Here is a 24523-nt window from a genome sequence, read left to right as displayed (position 1 = left end):
TTCCCCTATTGGTTAAAACAATATCCCCCATATGCAACTGTTTTCAGCTATTTTACCCCATGCTGTACCATAATCGATTTGTGGGGTGGGTGCTGAATCCTTCCATTTGAAAAATACTTTCATTCATAAAGTCCCCCATCTGGCAACCCTGGCAAATGATTTTTAACATTATGACCACCTGCCTAATATTGTGTAGGTCACCCTTTTGCTGCCAAAACAGCCATGACCCGTTGAGGCATGGACTCCACTAGACCTCTGAAGGTGTGCTGTGGTATCTGGCACCAAGACGTTAGCAGCAGATCCTTTAAGTCCTGTAAGTTGTGAGGTGGGGCCTCCATGGATCAGACTTGTTTGTCCAGCACATCCCACAGATGCTGGATGGAGATCTGGGGAATTTGGAGGCCAAGTCAACACCTTGAACTCGTTGTTGTGTTCCTCAAATTCCTGAAGCATTTTTGCTTTTTGGCAGGGCACAATATCCTGCTGAAAGAGGCCAATGCCATCAGGCAATACCATGTCCATGAAAGGGTGTACATGGTCTGCAACAATGCTTAGGTAGGTGGTACGTGTCAAAGTAACATCCACATGAATGGCAGGACCCAAGGTTTCCCAGCATCACACTGCCTCCGCCGGCTTGCCTTCTTCCCATAGTGCTTCATGGTGCCATGTGTCCTCCAGGTAAGCGACACACAGGCACCCGGCCATCCACGTGATGTAAAAGAAAATGCGATTCATCAGACCAGGCCACCTTCTTCCATTGCTCCGTGGTCCAGTTCTGATGCTCACGTGCCCATTGTATGCACTTTCGGCAGTGGACAGGGGTCAGCATGGGCACCCTGACTGGTCTGCGGCTACGCAGCCCCATACGCAACAAACTGCGATGCACTGTGTGGTCTAACACCTTTCTATCAGAACCAGCATTAACTTTTTCAGCAATTTGAGCTACAGTAGCTCATCTGTTGGATCAGACCACACGAGACAGCCTTCCCTCCCCACGTGCATCAATGAGCCTTGGCCGCCCATGACCCTGTCGCTGGTTCACCGCTTTTCCTTCCTTGGACGACTTTTGATAGGTACTGACCAGACCGGGAACACCCCACAAGAGCTGCAGTTTTGGAGATGCTCTGACCCAGTCGTCTAGCCATCACAATTTGGCCCTTGTCAAAGTCGCTCAGATCCTTACGTTTGCCCATTTTACCTGCTTCCAACACATCAACTTTGAGGACAAAATGTTCACTTGCTGCCTAATATATCCCACCCACTGACAGGTGCCATGATAACAAGATTATCAGTGTTATTCACTTCACCTGTCAGTGGTCATAATGTTATGGCTGGCTGGTTATGGGTGTATGCAGCTGTAATAGACAGACAGCCATTTCAAAGTGCTTTCACAGTGCATAAGATGTTATATTTTTGCTTTATGCCATTTTTATAACTGGTTATTTATGTTTAATACTTTTTATGCAGGCATAACAAAAGAAACTGCACATTTCAGCAAAAAAAAATGAGTTAACGGAAATCCAGAAATCTCAATTCTCCCCAATTCCGAAGCATGACAAGATCCTTTTGGATCTGATTCAGTGGTTTGAAAGACATGATGTGAGAGTCCACCAAACATATAATACATTTAATAATAATAGTTTGTATCTGGAAGCCCTCACATTATTTCCTATTCCAGGATTAGATGCTGACTATAAATCAGAAATGGACAAATACCTATCACATGCAAAAGCAAATGGCAGCAGAAAGACTTTGAATACATTTTGGATTAAAGATTAAGAATTATTTCCCGATTTAAGATGACAGGCAAAATATATTTGTCAGTTGTACCAGTTCTGTACATGCTGAAATCCAACATCAATCTATGAAAGAAGGCAGGGTTAACAAACTGATGATGCTGAAATTACAGCTTAACATAATGTAAGGGACAGTTTCTTTCAGTAGAACTGTAAGTGAAATTTAACGTGCTGCTTGTGAACAACTTAAAATTGTTATCTTTGCAATACATATGTATTATAATATAGCACTGAAGGAATCTGTGCAGTTTTATGTTAGACTTTTGATGAGAAATGATGTGTTCCTTTTATTTTTATTTTTTCTCAGGAATTCTCCTGGGGGGGATTGTCACACTTTTTTTGTTGTGTTCATTAATTAATTAAAGTTCATTAATGTAATGACTAATTGATGATACTATGGGCGATTAATCAATGAGTGGTTTAATTCTACATGACTGCACTGTGCTGGGAGGAATGAAGTGAAGCCTAATACATTTTGTCACATAAAACACAGGGTCCTAGGACAGAAATTATACAGTGCAGCAAAATCAAAGTGCAGGAATAGAGAACATAAAATAAAATAAAAACAGTGCCTATGATGTGATATTCCTTTCTTCCAAAAAACATAACAGAACAGATAACATACTTATAAGAGACAATTAGAAAGTATTTAGTTTGAGTGCAGTTGATGATCTGCCAGTAACAGGATGGTAACTTTTACATTACTGTTACACCACCTAAAAGCCTGATTTAATCAGATCTCAAACACTAAGACTAATGCCTGGTCAGTACAGGGTCAAAGCAAAATCAAGTTGCTGCTGGAAGTGGTGACACAGCCACTAGACACACAGGTAACTCCCCATTATTTTATTCAGCTATGCATGAGGATATAGTTCTTGTATCACTATCCATATACTTCCGCCACCAAAGCAGAGACTGCATGAATCATCCTACAGCTAGCTAATAGGCACTTACAGAACACAATAGCACTGAAAACCTCTTAAATAAAAACAATTAATTTAAACTGAATAACACATTCATATTTTTTAACACAATTAATCGCAATTCTCTATTTTGAGCATTCTTTGCACCCGTAGTTTAATGGAGAAGAAAGGTGGATTAATGAGTATGGTTCAACAGACAAAAACAAAGTGATATGTAATCTCTGTGAAGGTGACTTTCAATATCATAGACGCATCAGGTTCGAGCTATAAAGCCAAACATGCTAATATTCAAAGTGCTAGTCAAGGCGGTGTATGGTGTCAGTTATAATAATGTAGACAAGAGCAACATTATCTGAAAATGTGAAGACTAATTTGTATGAGCAACAGGCTCAGTGAGAAGAAATAGGTGACCTGCAGTACTATGGTTTTAGTTCCTATATTGAGCATTTAAAAGTCTATAAGATGCAGTGTAGATTTTTTCGGTGTGGGGAGGTATCACTTAACACAGTAGATGAGTTTCTGAAAACAAAACCCATTTGTCCAGAGGAATACAGGTTATAAAATTAAACATACTAGCCTTATATATAATAAATTAATAATAAACAAATGTTGTCAGGTCATTCTGAATATATGTCCCAGATTATCATAGCCATAATCATTCAACTTCTGCACTCCCTAGCATATGCTGGGTAGTCCATGACTTAATGAGAGATCCATCCTATATCACGCTGTCAGGCTTCTTCTGCTACTGTGAACCAGAATACACAGCATATTGATGTTATTCAAAGACATTGACAACATCAGACAAAGCCCTGTACTTAATCATGTAGTAAGGGTAGCACTGACAGCTATCGAACACAACAAAAATTGATGGATCTAACCGCTGATTAACACAGGCATCATATAAATCGCTTCCAGCTTTTTTTGGACAAACAGGAGGAGGTCTGTAGTATTTCCGCTTTCCCAAGTTTGTTTTGCCTACAAGCACTTTAGCGAGGAACATGTACTGATATCCGTTGGGAGCAGCAGGTGCAAAACCATTGGAGTAGCTGGCATCCCTTGCAAAGTAGCTTCCTCGACCATAAGAAATCCCATTCTTCCCTGCCACACGGGGGTCAAAGTTCATCTTGCAAATTACATCCACTGCGGCTTCTGTGGTTCCATGGAATAAATGGCGCTCAATGTTCAAGCTGTCGGAATGCTTGAACAACATATAATCCTTTTGTCTGGAAAATACACAACAAGAAAGAACATTGAATTGAGTCTATCCATAGTCTAATTTTTCTGCAAATACCATATCAAATCCTATTTTTTCAGTAATAAAAATAAAATAAAAATGTGTTAGAAGACAAAAGTTTTTTCCTGATCCCTGAGGTGTTAATCTCCATTTAAAAAAATAGACTGAAAGACAGTGAATACTATATTACATTATATAACATTAAGGTATGATCAAAAGTACGACAACCAATAATAAAAAATATCCTACCTTTAATTTTTAATTAAGTAATATTTGATTACCCTAACACTATTTCAGAGCTTTTAATTACCACTTTGGAAATGCAATAATTATAATACAGATATATCTTTAATCCCCCCAAAATGGTTGATATCAACTAAAAGCAAATACCATGGAATGAACCGTTGTTCCTAGGATTATAGATTCTCGGTGGAGTTCCCCTTTAAAAGTGGTTAGGAGATCAGTTTAAATATAAATAAATAAATAATAAATGTGCAGATATACAGAGAATAAAATGTATAGGATTACATTTAATCCAAGAAGTGATTCTGTAAATACATACTCTTAAATCATATTTACTAACAACATAACCAGAGCCGTTTCTAGGCATAAGTGACATAAGCAGCCGCTTAGGGCCCCCCGTCATTAGGGGCCCCCTAGAAAAATCTAAAAATTAATAAACATATATATTTTATGTAAAATATATTTTCAATTATTGTCTATAATTGATCACAGTGATCAGTTTTCAGATTGAATAGGATCTGCAAGAGCTTTGTTATTTTTTAATTTTTTTATCCCTCTGAAAATCTATGCTATAACACTGCAACCTAGTTCCGCAGTATCAATTATCAGGTTAGCTAATTATCTAGTGTGTTAAAATCAGCAAATGGGATTTGGCAATTGTAGCTTGGTCTAAGTCAAACTGTGTGTTGTGCCTTCCAAGGCGGGTGTCAAGGAAGGCTTGAGGTAGTTACAGTTAAAAAGAAAGTGTATAAAATGTAAATATATATATTAAACATGTTCCAAAGCAACAGTAATGTTTTTGTACAGTGTCCTGGGGTACCCTGAAAGTATTTTTATATGGTATTATATAACGTAACTATATATAAGTATATCAATAAATTCAGCAGCGTGCTTTGAGAGAACTTGTGAGAAATTGATCGTTTTGTGAGAAAGGGAGAAAAACGTCCAATACAAGCCGAAATGAGGGCAGCAGCAAAGGTTCCAGCAAAACCCAAAAGATGGAGCGGCTTCTCAGCATTAACTGCAATTCAAACAAAATATTGCCCCCGGCTTTCTTTGGAAGATGACTTACAGTGGGGGAAAAAAGTATTTGATCCCCTGCTGATTTTGTATGTTTGCCCACTGACAAAGAAATTATCAGTCTATAATTTTAATGGTAGGTGTATTTTAACAGTGAGAGACAGAATAACAACAAAAAAATCCAGAAAAATGCATTTAAAAAAAGTTATAAATTGATTTGCATGTTAATGAGGGAAATAAGTATTTGACCCCTTCGACTTGGTGGCAAAACCCTTGTTGGCAATCACAGAGGTCAGACGTTTCTTGTAGTTGGCCACCAGGTTTGCACACATCTCAGGAGGGATTTTGTCCCATTCCTCTTTGTAGATCCTCTCCAAGTCATTAAGGTTTCGAGGCTGACGTTTGGCAACTCGAACCTTCAGCTCCCTCCACAGATTTTCTATGGGATTAAGGTCTGGAGGCTGGCTAGGCCACTCCAGGACCTTAATGTGCTTCTTCTTGAGCCACTCCTTTGTTGCCTTGGCTGTGTGTTTTGGGTTATTGTCATGCTGGAATACCCATCCACGACCCATTTTCAATGCCCTGGCTGAGGGAAGGAGGTTCTCACCCAAGATTTGATGGTGCATGGCCCCGTCCATCGTCTCTTTGATGTGGTGCAGTTGTCCTGTCCCCTTAGCAGAAAAACACCCCCAAAGCATAATGTTTCCACCTCCATGTTTGACGGTGGGGATGGTGTTCTTGGGGTCATTCCTCCTCCTCCAAACACGGCGAGATGAGTTGATGCTAAAGAACTCGATTTTGGTCTCATCTGACCACAACACTTTCACCCAGTTCTCCTCTGAATCATTCAGATGTTCATTGGCAAACTTCAGATGGGCCTGTACATGTTCTTTCTTGAGCAGGGGGGCCTTGCGGGCACTGCAGGATTTCAGTCCTTCACGGCGTAGTGTTACCAATTGTTTTTTTGGTGACTATGGTCCCAGCTGCCTTGAGATCATTAACAAGATCCTCCCGTGTAGTTCTGGGCTGATTCCTCACCATTCTCATGATCATTGAAACTCCACGAGGTGAGATCTTGCATGGAGCCCCAGACAGACCGAGGGAGACTGACAGTTATTTTGTGTTTCTTCCATTTGCGAATAATCTCACCAACTGTTGTCACCTTCTCACCAAGCTGCTTGGCGATGGTCTTGTAGCCCATTCCAGCCTTGTGTAGGTCTACAATCTTGTCCCTGACATCCTTGGACAGCTCTTTGGTCTTGGCCATGGTGGAGAGTTTGGAATCTGATTGATTGATTGCTTCTGTGGACAGGTGTCTTTTATACAGGTAACGAGCTGAGATTAGGAGCACTCCCTTTAAGAGAGTGCTCCTAATCTCAGCTCGTTACCTGTATAAAAGACACCTGGGAGCCAGAAATCTTGCTGATTGATAGGAGATCAAATACTTATTTCCCTCATTAACATGCAAATCAATTTATAACTTTTTTGAAATGTGTTTTTCTGGATTTTGTTGTTTTAATCTGTCTCTCACTGTTAAAATACACCTACCATTAAAATTATAGACTGATCATTTCTTTGTCAGTGGGCAAACGTACAAAATCAGCAGGGGATCAAATACTTTTTTCCCTCACTGTATAAGTAAAAAAATACATAATACAAATACATATATATTCACCCTGAAAACATCATAATGTTTCAGCAATTAAAGTGCTCAAAAATGTCGAATCCACGTAATTTCTACAAGAAAAAAACACACTTTCTACATTTTTCTAGAATTGCTGAAATATTATCAAATGAGTTTTAATTTTGTAGAAGCAAACTTACATATTAGAATTTATAGCCAGCAGAGTTGTGTGAAAAGTCACAAGAAAATATTAATAAAAATGGATGAAATCAGTGTGGCACATTTGTCAGCGAGACTCTCCTTATCGATGTTTTCAGGGTGAATATATATGTATTTGTATTATGTATTTTTTTATTTATATGTAGTAGAGGTCAGTCAATAAGTATTAAAATTACGTGATTTTAATTCAACTAGATTAAATATTGTCACTAATCATGTATTTTGGGATATGTTAATTGTGAGTTAAGTGTTAAACTGACACTGATTATGTAATAATTAAGTGTGCCGTTTTACCACCAATCATATTAAACAGCAACAGCACAAGAAACAGCACACATTTCTAGAAATTAAACTAGTAATGAAACATACTATTAAACTTATTTTAAATTCCTACGATGCACTGTTGATTTTGTGTCTGATTTTTTTTTTAAGTTGTTGTATATCTTAGGACAGGAGTTCCCAATCCTACCCTGCTGTTTTTTGTTCCAACTGAGATCTCAAGTACTTAATTGAATCCTTAATTGAAATAACAATCTGCTTAGATTTGACTTTTTAAAATGTATAATAAAATAGTTGGTTCTTTAATACGTTATTTATACAATTCTATACTTATTACCCCTACTGCAAAAAAAATGCGGCTTGGCCAAAAAAATAGATATTCAAACATGCTGCAAATCTCTGTGTGACACTGGAATATAGCATTTGTGCCTCACAAACCCACTTGCGCCACTCCACAGTGCGTATATTCAGTCTAATTAGTGCTTTCACACAATTCAATTTTGTTTGCACTATGCGCATGTTTAATGACCTCTAAAGAATACATAGTGTAGCCTAGTGTTCATATTCTGAACTTCACAGAGATAGTGGCATAACCATTAACATCTATTAGCCTTGTAATCCTGTAAAGGACATTCAATTTACAAACTGTCAAATTATAGGACTTAAACAGGTTCTCTGTGAACACAATAAAGTACCTTCAAAGTAATGAAGTTACACAAAATAACCAACTACTGTACACATTCTTGTAAAACCACTGCACTTAAAACTCAATGGATTTTGTAAATGTAAGATAATTTCTCACCTTCTATATTTGTCCCACTGGAAGATGTTCTGGATTTGCTGGATACTGACAATCTCTACCATTGTCTCAGACATAGTTTTGTGGAAAAGCCCATAGATCTTCTGGTAGGCTTCTTCACAGGGTTTCACTTCCACTCTTGTGAATTCTTCTTGTGCAGGCATCATTGTCCACACTGGGGGATACCAGCTGCTGAATTCTGCTAAGGGGTCAACAGAGCAGTTCCTCTGTAGTTGGTTACTTTTCAGTGGCAATTCATTCAGGATAACAGTCCTAGATGGAGAAAAAGAGCAGCAAAATAGAATTCAGTAAAGCTTTCCTGTTTGACTTGCTAGTCATTTGGAAGTGAGATCAGTGCCATATTCATAAAACATCTCAGAATTACTCCTAGAAATCACGCTAAAAATTAGTTTAGGAGTAAAATTACTCCTCGCTCAAGAAGGAGGTAGGAGTTAGATATAAAGTCTCTTACACCTATGCCAGGAGTAGGATCCAATAGTAGGAAAAACTTTTAGCTAATTTACACTAAAGCTCACTGTGACATATTTTCTTCATTTTGCCACCCCCCAAAAAAACACAATACAACTATACGAATATGCTAAGCTAACTCAGCCTTTTATTTGTTTATAATTTGACTCAAAATAATACGTGTTTCCCCCTCATTACGAGAATGTTAAAGTGCTACATTAAATAAAAATGCTAGATTTACATCACATTCATAACAATTATTAAATATACATAAGACTATTCCACAGATTCACTATTTCAGATACTTTGTATTGAATAAAATACAAATTAAAATTAACATCCATTTTTCACCATGCATACAGTATATGGTTTGTATGAGTGGATAATTTTTCATTCATTTTGTGGCATATTTTAACTTTTATTTGTATTAGAAAAATAGACAGATATAGAATTGGTATAATGTAAAGCCCTATAGGCTAGCTTACTGATTATGAATGCAGCTTGGTTTTGGGATATTTGCTATGCTGTACTGGGGAAATCAAACTGTCGAACAATCTTGTGGTTCTGTTAATGCCATTATGGTCTGATGGAAAATTGTTCTTATTGAAGGCTGTGTGATGGTCCTAAATCATCACTGCTAAATTGCTGCATTTTCCCTGTGGCCAGACACCCAAACATTGTCACCACCTTTACTCTGCTGACAATGGTGCATTTCCGACAGTGACAGAAGAAACTGCAATTCTGTTACTTGTTCAGTAACAAACAATATTCCATTCCTGTTCAATATACAACATCTCTTTCCTTTCATTGGTAGGTGCGCTGACTCGATCTTCTTATTGCTGCCATTTCTGAACTTCTAACTAGTTAAGGAACCTCGTAAGGCCTCCTAAAAATTGGTCGAATTAGGAGTACTTTTAATTCTAAAGAATTTTTTCAGGTAGGACCAAATTGACATCACTCTCAGATACTTCAGGCACTTAGGACCAATTTCTCAGTCTCAGAAGCTTTATAAATACGGGCACAGTTGGTAAAACTGTATCTAGACTTTACTTCAAATAAGGCTTCAGGAAGTGTAATGAACGGAAGGTGGGTCGTCGGCGAATTCTGCGCTCAAAGCCTGTTCTGAGGTTCTTCTGGGTTAAGCTGCTAAAGTCCAGCTCATACTCCTGTACCCCAATGGTGAAAGTACACTTGTTTTTTCCAGCTTCCATTTTAGACTCCAGAATCTCTGAAATAGACTAGAAAATATTGTTAAAATATTATTGATTTGGGAAAATGATAGCCTTAAGACAATTTAAGACCAAGTGGCAGTAGATGGGGCCTTGCTTGACTACGTTACTGTAGGTAAGGATTTATCAATATAGGATTTTTTTTTATTCATTTTTTCATTAACTGTATTTCAACAGTTATAAACTATGGTTACACGTCATTGCAGTGAGACCAAGACTGAAAAGACATCACCACATCTAGACTATTACAACATAGATTATTATAGCACCTATAAACTATTCAGCAAAGCACTGTGTTCCCATCACTGATCAGACTATTACAGCATCTTCCCAGAACAGTACTAACCATTAAAGCATAATCTCATTAAGGCCTAATAACCCACTATTTATTAAGGAATATTATTATTGTTGTACTGTTGTGGGGCAGTGTGGTTGTTAAGATACATGTTATGGAAATGTATGCTTTAATGTCTTAGCTTGCATGGCATTGAGTGATAAGTCTTAGTGGTAACCTGAATTCATTTTACATAGTTAGATGTTAGGTAGCAAAGCAATGACACCTTGCTATCTGTGTTCTAAATTAATAAAATACTTGTATGGTTGGTATTCTTTGAAGTGTCCTTTATTGTGACACTGTATAGAAAATATCACAAATTAAATGGTTGTTATATGCAGAAACTCAGTATTTGTCTGCTGGGTTTTGTCATGATACAACAAAATACAACTGCTGTAATCATCTGGTAGTTTAATTTCACAATTTCCTAATTTAAAATCAATATAATTGATTATAATGAATTATCTCTGCTTTTTGAAGAACTAAACCTGTTCAGGATTATACTGTACTGAATCATTCACAGAAGGCCTAATTTCTCACACTAAATAGCCATTCTGTACTTAAGTCATAAAAGATAGGATTTCTACCTACTTTTTTGTATTTCTCCCAGTCAAAGTCATTCCACCAATAAATCTGCCACACTGTAGGGAAATACGGGTTCCATTCTGGATTGGTTGTGTTAGAAAGTCTTCTAACTTTATCATAAATTTCTGAATTTTGTACTGTCATGCTCTCAAAATCAAGGGTGAATGTGTGGTTCCTGAAGAATAAAACAAATAATCCATGTATTACTATGAGAATTAAAAAATATCTGCATTATACAGATGGCATTTATGCAATTTATACAGAGAAAATGTGACCCATCCATCCCATTCTTTTTCAGACTTTATTTTTTCCATGTAGCTTGGACTAATTCAACATCAAGCTCACTAATCACAAATGCAAGAAAACTGAGGATACCTGGGTGAACTAATAACTACTATCAGAACTTTATGCTTTACCAGTAGGTGATTATATAATTTGTTTGATGTACATAAATCATACCATGGCTAAAACAAATACTATAAAGTAGGCCTATTTCTTCATATTAAGATCAACCTGGTCATATTTTCCCACAGTGGTATTGGTTTTGTTTTTAGATGTTGCTAAAATAATGTATGGAAAGCCTGAAATATAATTACAGGAAGAAATAGTTTAATGGTGGATATCTTTGCAATAATCTCTATGGTGGTACCCTGGAACATGCCATGTGGAATGTGACAAATTTTTGTAGTAAAATCTTAGAAAATACTAATAAAATCAAGCATTTAATCACATTATATACATTTTAAAGTATTCACCTTGCACACCAAATGCATAATCTTGTAATTGTACAGTATCAAACATTGAACTAAAAAATAATCTATTTAAAGTCACTGGAGTTAAAAACGTATTAGATGTTATATGCTCCGCTCCTATTTTTATTTTCTCCAAGAACATAGCAATATATGGCTGCTGTAAGTACTGAACTGAAGATTATTTAAGTAAATGTTCACAAAATTGCACAAAATGCTAAATATACTTTTAAACCTGCAGTGGGTATAAATATGGCTCATCCATGAGCCTCTTGGAATAAACCATTTATCCTGGGCATTGCAGACACTAATATTTATTCCTTCCATAGGTACTTAATAAAGTCAGGAAAAAGTATTGAACCTACATTTCTTTCAAAGTAGCCTGTTCTTTTTCCTTGTTGCAGTACAGCTTCTCCAGCTTGATCTGTGCAGAATACGAGACACTGACCCACTGATATGTGTCCTCTCTGCGAAGCTGCCAGTGGAAGGGATAAGGTGTGTGATGTTGGTTGCACTCAAAGCCAAATCTACAGTTTCCTAGAAGGAATTTGTCACAGATCTTAATATTGTCATATGGCTTGGTATAAAAAGAAGCCTGTTCCACCCACATGGCCTTTGGGACAGGCTGATAAACGATTGAAGCTAGATCAGTATCCAACTCATCCTCTGCAAGGTAAGCACTGCAGTCTTGGTCAGCTTTAGACAGAACTTGGGGCTGGGGGAGAGTCATTGTGTAGGAGTGTAAAGGAACAATGCAGATATCAATTTTATATGGTGTAACATTCCATAGTACTTCCACCTTGCTTGCCCGTAGCAATTCCCAAATGGGAAAGCTTGTATTGGCATTCTGAGGTATTTGAAGAGACAGTTCAGCTGTACTGAGCAAAGATGCCATGTATTGCTCTGATGAGGCTAACTTCGTCTGAAAGCCACATTTCCTTTTCTTTAGGGGAACATCACATAAATTGTTCAGAAGATCAGCCATCTCAGTGGTCCTCAGTGGGGTGTTCAAGGGACATGCATCTCATCCCTGCTTACAGAAAAATCAGTATTAACGTATGGCATATAATTTCCTCCCTGAACAGTCAGACCTGGGGAATTCCTTGATTCAGGGCTGACACATAAAGGTACAGTTTAAAATCATAAACACCACTAACTAACATTATCCCTAAGAAGATGTCGTGTTTCAATAACAGGGTTTTATATAATTAAAGACGATGCTATTCTCAGAAGTGAAGAGAACTTTAGAGTCTCTGATTTAAGACGTCTTTATATATAACAACTGACAATTAAGTGAATGTGTAAAGTACCATAAATCGACAAATGTGAGCTCTACTATTATTCGATTTAAAACATTAAGCAGACTGTTGAACAATAAAATGCAAAGCGCCATTTAGAGGCAATGCATTGGTTAGGTTTTAGTTTCGCTTTTAATCCATTTAAAAATAAATAATGAAATACATAAATACATTTTTTTTAAACTACAATACTTTACCTCGTTTGCATTGGCAGTAAACAAGAACATGCATGTATTCGATAAGGTCTAAATTACTTTGTATATGCATATATTTAATTGCTGTTCTGTTTAAAACCCGACTCAAAAGCTTTATAAACAATGAATGGACACATTGAACAATTTCTCAATACGAATTCAGAAAGCATCAAGTAATAAAAATGAAATTGTTTATATTCCTATAGCATGTATAGAAATTCCTATAAGTTCTACGGTGTAAACTGGGAGTTTTCCAAAATACCACACATGCTTCCTTAGTTATCTGCAGTTTCATTTTATTTTATTTTTAAGATCAATCTATAGTTTACTTAGTTGTCATACATGTTAATCTTGAATTTCGACAGCAGTATGTCTGAATATATAGCATAACTTACTACTTTTCTCTACTTTCAACTTTTGAAGGTGTTGTATTTAAAACAGGAAGCAAACCCGTACTGCAGTGTTCGTATAAGTAACTCGCAAAAATTAAACCTAGATTGCTGTATATTTGTATTGTTTCTTGAAGGGAGAAATTAGACTGCTTTGAAGTTAATTGTTGTTAATGAATCTTTATAAATAATTATTTTACCTTCGCTGTACAGGTGCGTACCAAAAACCGTCAGTCAGAAAAGCAACAGTAACCAAAACAAGGAGCATGCGCAAAAGAATTCGCATGCGCGTTAACTATAAATGTATCACTTCTGCTGGTCATTATACATGGAATATGACTGGTATAATGACTGTAAGCGAGGCAGATATTACATTAAACAATAACTATCAAAAATTGTATTATTCGTTACAATGAAATATAGCAGAATTGTCCTTTTTTGTAATGAATTCCTGAGTAAACAATAAGTAAATACATCAATAAATACATTTAATACATTTTTTTCTCCGTCATTTGAATGTTATACTACTAATCTATTTAGGTTACTTTTGAATAATGAAAACATACAAAACAAACACACATACACAGTGCTATAATAAACATTAGTAATTTAACTAAGTAATTTAATGTAAAATGTTATAAGAATTTGCCTAGCTTACAATTTGCCATACAAAATAATGTCTGCCATGTTATGTAATATTCATTTAAGGCTGGACATGCTTGATACTGGGTGCTGTTTAAAAGGTGAGAAACTAACAGGAAGTTCATGGTAATATTTAAAAAACAAAACAAAAACATAATCGACAGAAAACATTTGAGATTGCTGTTGGGACAATTCCTATAGCAATCTGATCCTTAATTAACTGCACATTATTACAGTATACATTAAGCCTCTGTCCTCCAGCCCCAAAGTACCACCAACTGGTACTTGTTTGGTATTTACACTCATCTGCAGCACCAATACTATATCCACCTACAAACCAATTATATGAATATAGAGCCTATTGCTGAATGTTATGTGATTTCTCCTAGAAAAGGTCAGAGGTCATTATCACAAATGTATTCTGAGAGGGGAATTGAATGATGCTGAGATTACTGGCACTTGAAGTTGAAAACTAGCTGCAAGGAAATGTTGTAAGTAATCAGAGAAGTGGAAGAAATTAGATAAACTTTTTTCAACTATTGAGAGACGGAGAGAGAATAAGACAGAGACTATAAAGATATGAAAAAGCATTCTCCTCTTTTGCCAGGAAATTCATTTTTCATCATTTCTCTACATTGGCAATTAATAAATTAACTATTACAACTTTTCTTCAATTAGAATTGTCAATTCTTCTCCCAGAAAAACATTTAATTTACATTTGAATTTTCCAACTCACCTCCAGGCGTTCATAAATTGGTGATAGAAGGTTGACCACAAAACCATGCTGGATAGGTAGTGTTTCAATTCAATACTACAAACATAATGACATGGACCAACAAAATCCAGAATTATACTTCACTCCCTGCAAACAGCCCAATGTAATTTTTATTCACTGTGTCTATTCAACTGTATAGCAGTAAGCAAAAGGTGCAATATATATATATATATATATATATATATATATATATATATATATATATATATATATATATACACTCACCTAAAGGATTATTAGGAACACCATACTAATACTGTGTTTGACCCCCTTTCGCCTTCAGAACTGCCTTAATTCTACGTGGCATTGATTCAACAAGGTGCTGAAAGCATTCTTTAGAAATGTTGGCCCATATTGATAGGATAGCATCTTGCAGTTGATGGAGATTTGTGGGATGCACATCCAGGGCACGAAGCTCCCGTTCCACCACATCTCGAAGATGCTCTATTGGGTTGAGATCTGGTGACTGTGGGGGCCAGTTTAGTACAGTGAACTCATTGTCATGTTCAAGAAACCAATTTGAAATGATTCGACCTTTGTGACATGGTGCATTATCCTGCTGGAAGTAGCCATCAGAGGATGGGTACATGGTGGTCATAAAGGGATGGACATGGTCAGAAACAATGCTCAGGTAGGCCGTGGCATTTAAACGATGCCCAATTGGCACTAAGGGGCCTAAAGTGTGCCAAGAAAACATCCCCCACACCATTACACCACCACCACCAGCCTGCACAGTGGTAACAAGGCATGATGGATCCATGTTCTCATTCTGTTTACGCCAAATTCTGACTCTACCATCTGAATGTCTCAACAGAAATCGAGACTCATCAGACCAGGCAACATTTTTCCAGTCTTCAACTGTCCAATTTTGGTGAGCTTGTGCAAATTGTAGCCTCTTTTTCCTATTTGTAGTGGAGATGAGTGGTACCCGGTGGGGTCTTCTGCTGTTGTAGCCCATCCGCCTCAAGGTTGTACGTGTTGTGGCTTCACAAATGCTTTGCTGCATACCTCGGTTGTAACGAGTGGTTATTTCAGTCAAAGTTGCTCTTCTATCAGCTTGAATCAGACAAGGCATTTTCGCCCACAGGACTGCCGCATACTGGATGTTTTTCCCTTTTCACACCATTCTTTGTAAACCCTAGAAATGGTTGTGCGTGAAAATCCCAGTAACTGAGCAGATTGTGAAATACTCAGACCGGCCCGTCTGGCACCAACAACCATGCCACGCTCAAAATTGCTTAAATCACCTTTCTTTCCCATTCAGACATTCAGTGTGGAGTTCAGGAGATTGTCTTGACCAGGACCACACCCCTAAATGCATTGAAGCAACTGCCATGTGATTGGTTGGTTAGATAATTGCATTAATGAGAAATTGAACAGGTGTTCCTAATAATCCTTTAGGTGAGTGTATATATATATATATATATATATATATATATATATATATATATATATATAGAGAGAGAGAGAGAGAGAGAGAGAGAGAGAGAGAGAGAGAGAGAGAGGAAGAGTAACAGATCTTAAACTTAGTGATTATTGCCTCAACGTTGTGCTTATCCAAAGGCTTAAAGTGCTTAAATACATTTTTAAATATACAGGTAATGTAATATATGTAAATGTATTTTACCAAAATATTTTATGCATTGTATTTTACAGTTAAGCAATATATTTTTAATATACAATAATTTAACTTTTGATATCAGTAATTATGGAGTAAATGTCACAATGGTTTGCCATACGAGCCTCTCTGATTGTCAAACACTGAGCAAATCTAGCAAAGCTCCACTATCAGGGCCCCCGAGATGGCGCCAGTGGCACCGCCAAGGGGGAAAACACTGTCAGCACTATCCACCCCCCTCCAGGACTGTGGACAACACACCATCAGCACCCCAACCCCCCTCCCAGCACTGCCTACAAAACACTGTCTGCACCAACCCCCCCCAGGTTGGGCTGCGGACAAAACACCATCAGCACCCACCACCCCGCTAGCATCGCAGACAATACACCCCCCTACTCCAGCACTGTGGAGAATTTGATGGGCCCCCCAGCTGAAATGGTCTAGAACCGCCACTGTCCTCCCCCCTCCCTGGAAAGGAACTTCCTCACAGCAGAATATCCTTAATTGTGAAACCAGAGGTTAGCTGGGGACAACCTCAACCGGTAATGGTGTTCATGCCTTTCAGTGAACCAGGGTTATGACTATAACCTAACGTTAATTTTAAAGTGGCAATAATCAACCATTGTGTGACTCTGGAGTACTTAAGTGCTTAATGATACAATATTAATGTCTATAGCTACCAGAACCCAAGATGCCTAAGGGCATGCTGTCTACAAAATTCAAGACATCCCACAGAGGGGATTCTGGTTTGTAACATCAGACTTCTGCATGTTTTTACTACCCTGATTTCTAAGAGGCTCCATGAAGCCATGAAGCCCACAAAGTTCTTGCTGAATGGGCTGTGACATCTCTCTGCTCATATTATAGACATGGTGCGCGCAGTTGGTGAGAGACGAGAGCGGATCCTTTGCAGGTCACAGGCATGAGAGCCGAGTGAGGGACACATCGATGTGGACATTAAACATTACAGGTGTACAGTCTGAGGCTAGTGTATACGTTGTTCGCTATGTTTTATTGTATGCTGTATTTTATAATTAATAAGCTATGCTTTTATCATGTTGTTTTCAGAAGAATGGTCATTATTACCCAAGGTGGCGGACTCAACATCTCACTCGCAGCGAATTAAAGATGTATGAGGAAGTCTAGAGCATCAATGTGTTCATTTCTGTGGAGTAGGGCCAGTCCCTGAGCCATGATACTGACACGCCATTCAATACAGAGCAGCTGTGTCAGCGTCATTAATTCCATTATCAGTGTCGCTTCTACTCTGATACCGTCACACACTGGGATATATATTCAAACAATGTAATAAAACAATCTGTATAAGAAATACCATCCACACTCCAGCTGCATACCCGCCGCGCAGAGGAGGATCATCCCACACTGGAGCCCGAAACGAAAAATAACATTAACATACTGTATATGCACAAATGGTGTGGCAGACAATTAATTGACAGTTTGATCAAACACGTATGTAAGGGCAGTACTGAGCCGTCATGAGTGTAGATCATTTTCACTTCTCTTTATTAGCCGGTATGTTCTGTCAAAGTGATGCAGCCTCCGTTTGTTATAAACTTGAACAGCATCACATTGGTCACCACCAAATTACATTAAAAAAAGGTATTAATACATAACAAACAACAAATACAGTAGCAGTACAAACTGTTATAACTGTAATATATGTATATTAATGTATATGTACAGTCAGCGATAATGATCCTCTCCTGCTCGTTATCGATCGATGTGTCCCTCACTCGGCTCTCATGCCTGTGACCTGCGAAGGATCCGCTCTCGTCTCTCACCACCTGCGCGCACTGCGCATGTCCAACCCAGCATCTACACCACGTGACTTTGGTATATGTTTTTTTCTGCTATGTGAAATGTTTTTTCTGGTATATGATATATCCACTTTGGTATACGATTTGTTTTTCAAGCTATGTGAAATATCCACTCTGGTATATGATATATCCATTTTGATATATGATTTTTAGTTTTTCTGCTATATGATATATCCACTTTGGTATATGATATATCCATTCTGGTATATGAATTATTTTTTCTGTTATATGATATATCCACCTTGGTATATGATATATCCATTTTGGTATACGATTTATTTTTTCTGTTAATTTTGAATTGAACAGCCCCTCATAGAATTGTACTCTCTGATACATCTGACAAGATTGAGTTACTAGTAAGAAAGAAATAAATGTAAGAGAATGTTTTGTGAACAGGGGAAAAGTATATATATTCTTTGATTAATCGATGTTGCAATCGCCAACTATCACAGAGACCAAGATCATTACTATACTGCCTGTTCCACAGAGCGCCACACTCTGGAATGATTAATAGTATTTGAGCAATCTATTTGGCTAGTGGTTGTATTAAAGTCCCCTCCAATTACAATGATTGAATCTGAGAAATCTAGTAGTTTTGTGAACAAATTATGAAAAAAAGATGGGTCATCATTATTTGGCCCATAAATACTTGCAGTTGTGATATTGTTATTGTTAAGCATAGCATTGATTATAATATAACACCCCTCAGGGTCTGCCACAGTGGTTTTCTAAATGAATGGAATGTTAAATGTTAAAGGTTTCTGAGAATACTTGGTTAAAGAGATTAGATTTTAACTTTAGACAATCAGATTCTGAGAGATGGGTCTCCTGCAAAAGGCATATATCCGCTTGCAGTTTATTCAAGTGATTTAAATCTGTTATTTCTCTTTGCCTGTGAACTAATGCCTCCCCGGATGCTCAGAGATTTAAATGCTGACATTGTGTATGTGTAGTAAGTTTATTTGGGTAGATGTGAATGATAATGATGTAATGTGGTAAGTGCAAAATGCATAACATAATGACAACTACACACATAGAAACATAGAAACATAGAACATAAAAAAATGAAACTATAACTAGACCTAGATAGTATAGAGAAATAGTAGTAGAGAGATAAACAGAGAGCGAGAGAGTGATAAGAAAAATAATTAGTGAGCGCAAGTGTGGGTGTGTACATGTATGGTTTTGTTTTTGTTTTTTTTAACATGTGCGTGCACGTATGTGTTTGTCCACTTCAGAGTCTCTGGGGCCCCACACACAACCATTGAAAAATTGGTCATTCAGTCCGAATTTTGTCTGGTTGTTTTAATTTGTGAGCGTGAGGATTTCTGCTTGGCTGAATTCCAAACTCCCCCTCAACGCTACCACTGTCTCGATTAACTTTTCAAGAGCAACATGGATCGCCGCAAGTGCACTAACCTCCACTTCTACCAGTAGGTCATCTGTATCCATGGCAGAGTCTTTCTTTCTTTTCTTGGAGAGATGGTTGTCCTGTTGTCTGAATGTCTCTGCAATCACCCCATCAACAACAATGATTATTAAATTATTCTGCATCAGAGCTATTGAGTGTGCTGCTTGTATTTTCTTCTCTACGTGTGTGTCTTCTGGCCTGAACCTCACTAATCCAGGTGTGTGTGTCTGTTTTCCGCTTGTTTGAGTGTTTGAAGGCTAACACCATGTTGTTGTGTATCCAAAGTCATGGAAGTTCTCCTCTTCCTCCTCTGTGAATACTATGGGCTTCTGAGGCGAAGTCAGGACTGGGATATTTTCTGAGACATATGCATTGCTGAAATTCCTGGCATCCTTGCGCCCTCTGATTGTAGGGATGAAAGGAGGCTTCACCTTCCTTTCCAGCAGCCCATTCAAAATCACTCTCTGAAACAAGAAAGAAGAATAAAAGGATGGTCGGGATAAGGTGGTGCCACCTTCATGTGAAAGAGTGGCTGTAAAACGGATGTGTGCGCCAACGTACTGAGAAGAAAGGATGCTTCTTTACTTCTTTAGCATCCCCTTCACCAGACCCAAGGCGCTCGGCTGGAATTTTATTCAGAATCTGCAGATGATTCGAAACAAGAAGGAGAGAGCATGTTTTTTTTCATCAATGTACTTCAAGTTGAAACATGATGTTAAAAATAAGTTCCAGTAGTTGGAAGTACAGATGAGTGAGTGTACGTTGTTGTTTGGAACCTCACTCCACTGCAACACAGTCACTGGGTATTTCTCAAATTCCGTAACATTTACATTAACATTTAGGATACAGAGGGACAAACTGGAGGCAAGAACTTAAAAAAAGAACCCTGGCATACAGACCTCTTTCATTATGGAGGTGGCTTTTGAGGAGACGAACCAAGGATATTGCACTTGTGCCTCAACAATATTGCGAAACAACTGGTCTCCACCGTCACCATGGAAAGGGTTACTCCAGACCAAACCTTTGAATATTCACATTCTGAGCCCAGGAATGCAAAAGCCACACAGACACAAATATTGTATACTGCGCTACAAAATAGTAAATTCACACCTTAGACATGACTTAATAAAGCAGATAAATTCATTGCTGCAATAACCAGAATCCTATCGAGAACCTAATCTGGTTAACAAAATGTCCTGAAGGGGTTGCCATCATAATCTGGCAATAAAGGCATGTGCTTTTGGTTCTGTATGCATGAGAGATCTGGTTTTGGAGCTATAATAGTCTAATTAAGTCATCAAGGATTTAATTAAATCCTAACTGGGCCTCGGTGGTATAGATTTAACTTTGCTTTGGTGGCGTTCAATTAAATGGTTTTAACCATAATGAAACCACGCGAGGATTTGATCTTACTTCAACAGAGGCCCTCTGCTCTCACTTTAATACTGCATTACCTTATATTTTTCAACTATTTTGAGCTCGTGCAGAAACTGCAAGCCATGCACAACACAAGCAGCATAAAATCTGTTCAAGAAAAAAGATCAACAACAAAAGGAGTTAAAATAGTTTTCCTCATTGGCTTTTAAGCTTGGATTGCACTCAAATGTCAATAAGCCAAACCAGACAATTTCCTGTCAATGCAATCTCCAGCAATCTACTGTATGTTACCAGATCTAACAGAAAGTACAAACAGAAAGTACAAAAGTACATCTGCATTCCTTTTTTGATACTTATCATATTATTTAGTTGTACTTAGTTTAGTTATTTGGAGGTTGTGTGCTGATAGTTAGGAATCATAATAATTCTGACCATATAGGTACACAGTCCTGAAACACACCTCAGGCATGACATAATTACTGCTGGCAGAGCGAGCTTATCTACTGAGATGGACAATTCTCCACACGTCACACAACTCAAAGTTTCACTTACACGGCCTTGGACTCCTTAAACCTGGCTGCCTGCATGTGCGTTGAGAGGTCTCCCCCGCCGCATACTCCATAACAAATGTGAACCTGCGTGTGAAATCAGGACAGGAGGTTCAGCAAAAAGGGGTGCCGGACACTGCTGACAGTCTCCAAAATCCTCCTTTCACACATGACACTGAGGTGAGACAAAAGACAGACAGCATGTGAATATACATTTATAAAAAGCGTTGGTGAATAATTCTGCAGCTGCAACAAAATGGTGACTTTCCTGCAGAGTAAGAAAGTCAAAAAGTCAAAGAAGAGCTTGCTAATGCAGTGCATTGGTGTATTAGATAACTAGACTAGACTAGATGTACAAACCCAGAAGCTTCACTAGAGTCAAAATGAAGTCTTGCCTCTCAACATTACCAAGGATTACGATATCTCCTTTTTTTCAGCGCCTATATGGCCACAATTTATGCTCTGTCTTTGTCCTTGGCAAGCAGCACCTATCAGAGCAACACAGAATCAAGATGGCAAATTCCACTCTCAAACCCAGGATCTACATTCACAACACAAGCATTTAGTAACACATCCTTCCTAATGCTGCACTTTAATAAGTCACAGACAATGCTTTTTTAAAGGTTCAACATTGTCCATAGATATTTCTTAGGAAAACAAGTGTTCTCCACATTTCCTATTAAATTACTGATTGTTGGTTCTGCCCCACATTATAACCATGATGACTCTGTTTCAAATTTAGTCCTACTTTTTTTAGAGACCCCGTTCACATTTGCTGTTTGAGGAGGCCTAAGTGCGTTCATGTATGCGGGTGAAAAGGAGGCCTAAACAAAATGCATGTTACAAAATGCAAAACCAGTTACGCATGAGATTAGGTCTGCTTACAGGTGTATGCGATGTATTTATAATCACAATTTATTAATATTGGCAAATTTATAGGCTATTGATCGGTTCTATATTTTCTTTGAAAGTAATCTTAACCCTTTGCAGTCAAAGCTTTCTAATATAATTAAAAAATGTGCTGGTTCAATGGGGAATGGAATTTATATATTTCCCTTTTCAAATGTCTATCTTCGGTTCTGCAAGTCTAAAAGTGCTGTTATACAATTCACCTGAAAGCAAAGCACATTTAGTAGGACATCTAAATCTAAGGTAAAGTGGCCCTGGGCCGGCCTAAATCTCAAATGTGAACGGGGTCATAGTTTTAAGGTGGGCCGGGTGAAAACTAGTCCAGCTTTTTGACCTGTACTGTCTTTTGAGGCGGCCGAAAGGCGACCTAAATGTGAATATGAACGCTCATAAACATATAGTGTTCTGTTTTTTATTTATTTATTTATTTATTTTGAAAATTAGTGCAAAAATCATCGTTGAACAAAAAAAAGGTTTTACTATAGCCTACATCAGTGGTTTTGAAATAATAAAATGTAATTTGTTGAATAGAACAATAAGTATTGAAATTATTTACTTGATTTTAAATAAATATGCATAGATACATTTGTTGCGAAACAGTAGTGGTCTTTTTTTTTCTTTTTACTTTGGGCATGGACAATAATGTTTATTTAATGCACAACGCTGATGCACAACTTTATTTTCTTTATTTAAAAAGGCACATTCGTTTTCTTATTGAATTAAATGTACACACATTTACATTATCTAAATATAATCACACCATAAGCATGTTTAATGAAGTTATATATATATATTCAAATAATATTTCTAGATAATTAAGAGCACTGTTGTGGTATTTGTTACAAATGTTTAATACGTCTTGTTATTCTAGCAAAAGAAGTGCAAAAAAAGTTTGAGGGATGCTTATGCCAGACATAAAAACGGCTCTGGAGCGGATGGGCCAAAAATAAAGTGGGCATATTATGCCCAAATGTCATTCCTGGACCCTTTTAGAAAAACAGGAAATTGAATATAGATTAATAGTATGATTACAGTTAGAGAATATTAATTAGCCAATCAGAAGTCTGAAGAAAATAGAAGTCTACAAGAACCTTAATTGATGTAAGTCCAATTTAAATCAGTGCAAATGCAAAACATTTATAATATGTCTAATGTAAATTGCATCGCAATCATTCAGGCTTAGCCAGTCTGAAGAACGCCGTATGGAAATCTGAAGAAGCCGGGTGGTCAGGAGATGTGATCAAGGATAATATTTTGTTACACTATCTTGTATGTTTTAATATTTTAACCACTTTGGTGCAGTGGAAAACATAAAGCCAAGTGTCTGAGTGGTACACAGAGAAATCTGGACCCCAGAGTTGGACGTCAGAGTCAGAGTTAAGTATAAAAGTTCTGAAAAAATATTGACAATATCACTGAAATACTGACACTTTTGAGTATAGAGCTCACGGTTCATAAACCCATCTTTTTTATAATAGACCCTACACAAATTAACATCCTTCCACATAGCTGTTACATAGCTTCCTAATTATATATATATATATATACACACACACACACACACACACACACACATACACACACCATGATCGCCTCTGGTTATCTGTGATTCAGCAGGTTTCACAGTGCCTATGGGCATATTTTAGACATCAATATTTTTTCCTATTAATCAGGACACATGGAAACGTGCAACTAGAATAGCTGGAGCATCGCTGCGTGTTTATAGTTCTGAACAACAGTCTCTGGTTTGCAAACCTCCCTATATTATCTTAACAGTAATAAAGCCCCTCTGAGAATTGCAACAAAACCTATTGCAAATTATTTAGAGTTAATTGGAATTTTAAATGCATTTAAGAATTCTGAGAAATTACATTATCTATTTTAATTTAGTAATTGTCCCACCAATAAAATAGTTTTCATACCTTTTTGAAAAATTAAGTTTTTTTATATTTGATATCTTTATTTCAAATAGTATATCTATGTGGGGGGGAAATTATGTTTATATATTCATGTCCAAAT

General features: G+C 37.3%; 1 protein-coding gene across 1 annotated transcript; it reads right to left on the bottom strand.

Moving 5' to 3' along the window:
- Positions 1–1612: 1612 nt before the first annotated feature.
- LOC136771995 (protein mono-ADP-ribosyltransferase TIPARP) lies at positions 1613–13663 on the bottom strand. The gene is made up of 6 exons (XM_066724620.1): positions 13587–13663; positions 11871–12535; positions 10763–10931; positions 9659–9846; positions 8144–8413; positions 1613–3945 (listed from the first exon to the last, which is right to left on the bottom strand). Exons 2-6 carry the CDS (start codon positions 12488–12490, stop codon positions 3498–3500), a joined length of 1695 nt encoding a protein of 564 aa, XP_066580717.1. The 5' UTR covers positions 12491–12535; positions 13587–13663; the 3' UTR covers positions 1613–3497.
- Positions 13664–24523: the final 10860 nt, after the last annotated feature.

Source organism: Amia ocellicauda, chromosome 15 (genome assembly GCF_036373705.1).
Source record: "Amia ocellicauda isolate fAmiCal2 chromosome 15, fAmiCal2.hap1, whole genome shotgun sequence".
NCBI classification, from domain to species: Eukaryota; Metazoa; Chordata; class Actinopteri; order Amiiformes; family Amiidae; genus Amia; species Amia ocellicauda.
Note: the sequence above shows the minus strand (reverse complement) of the source record. Positions and strands in the feature narration are given on the sequence as shown.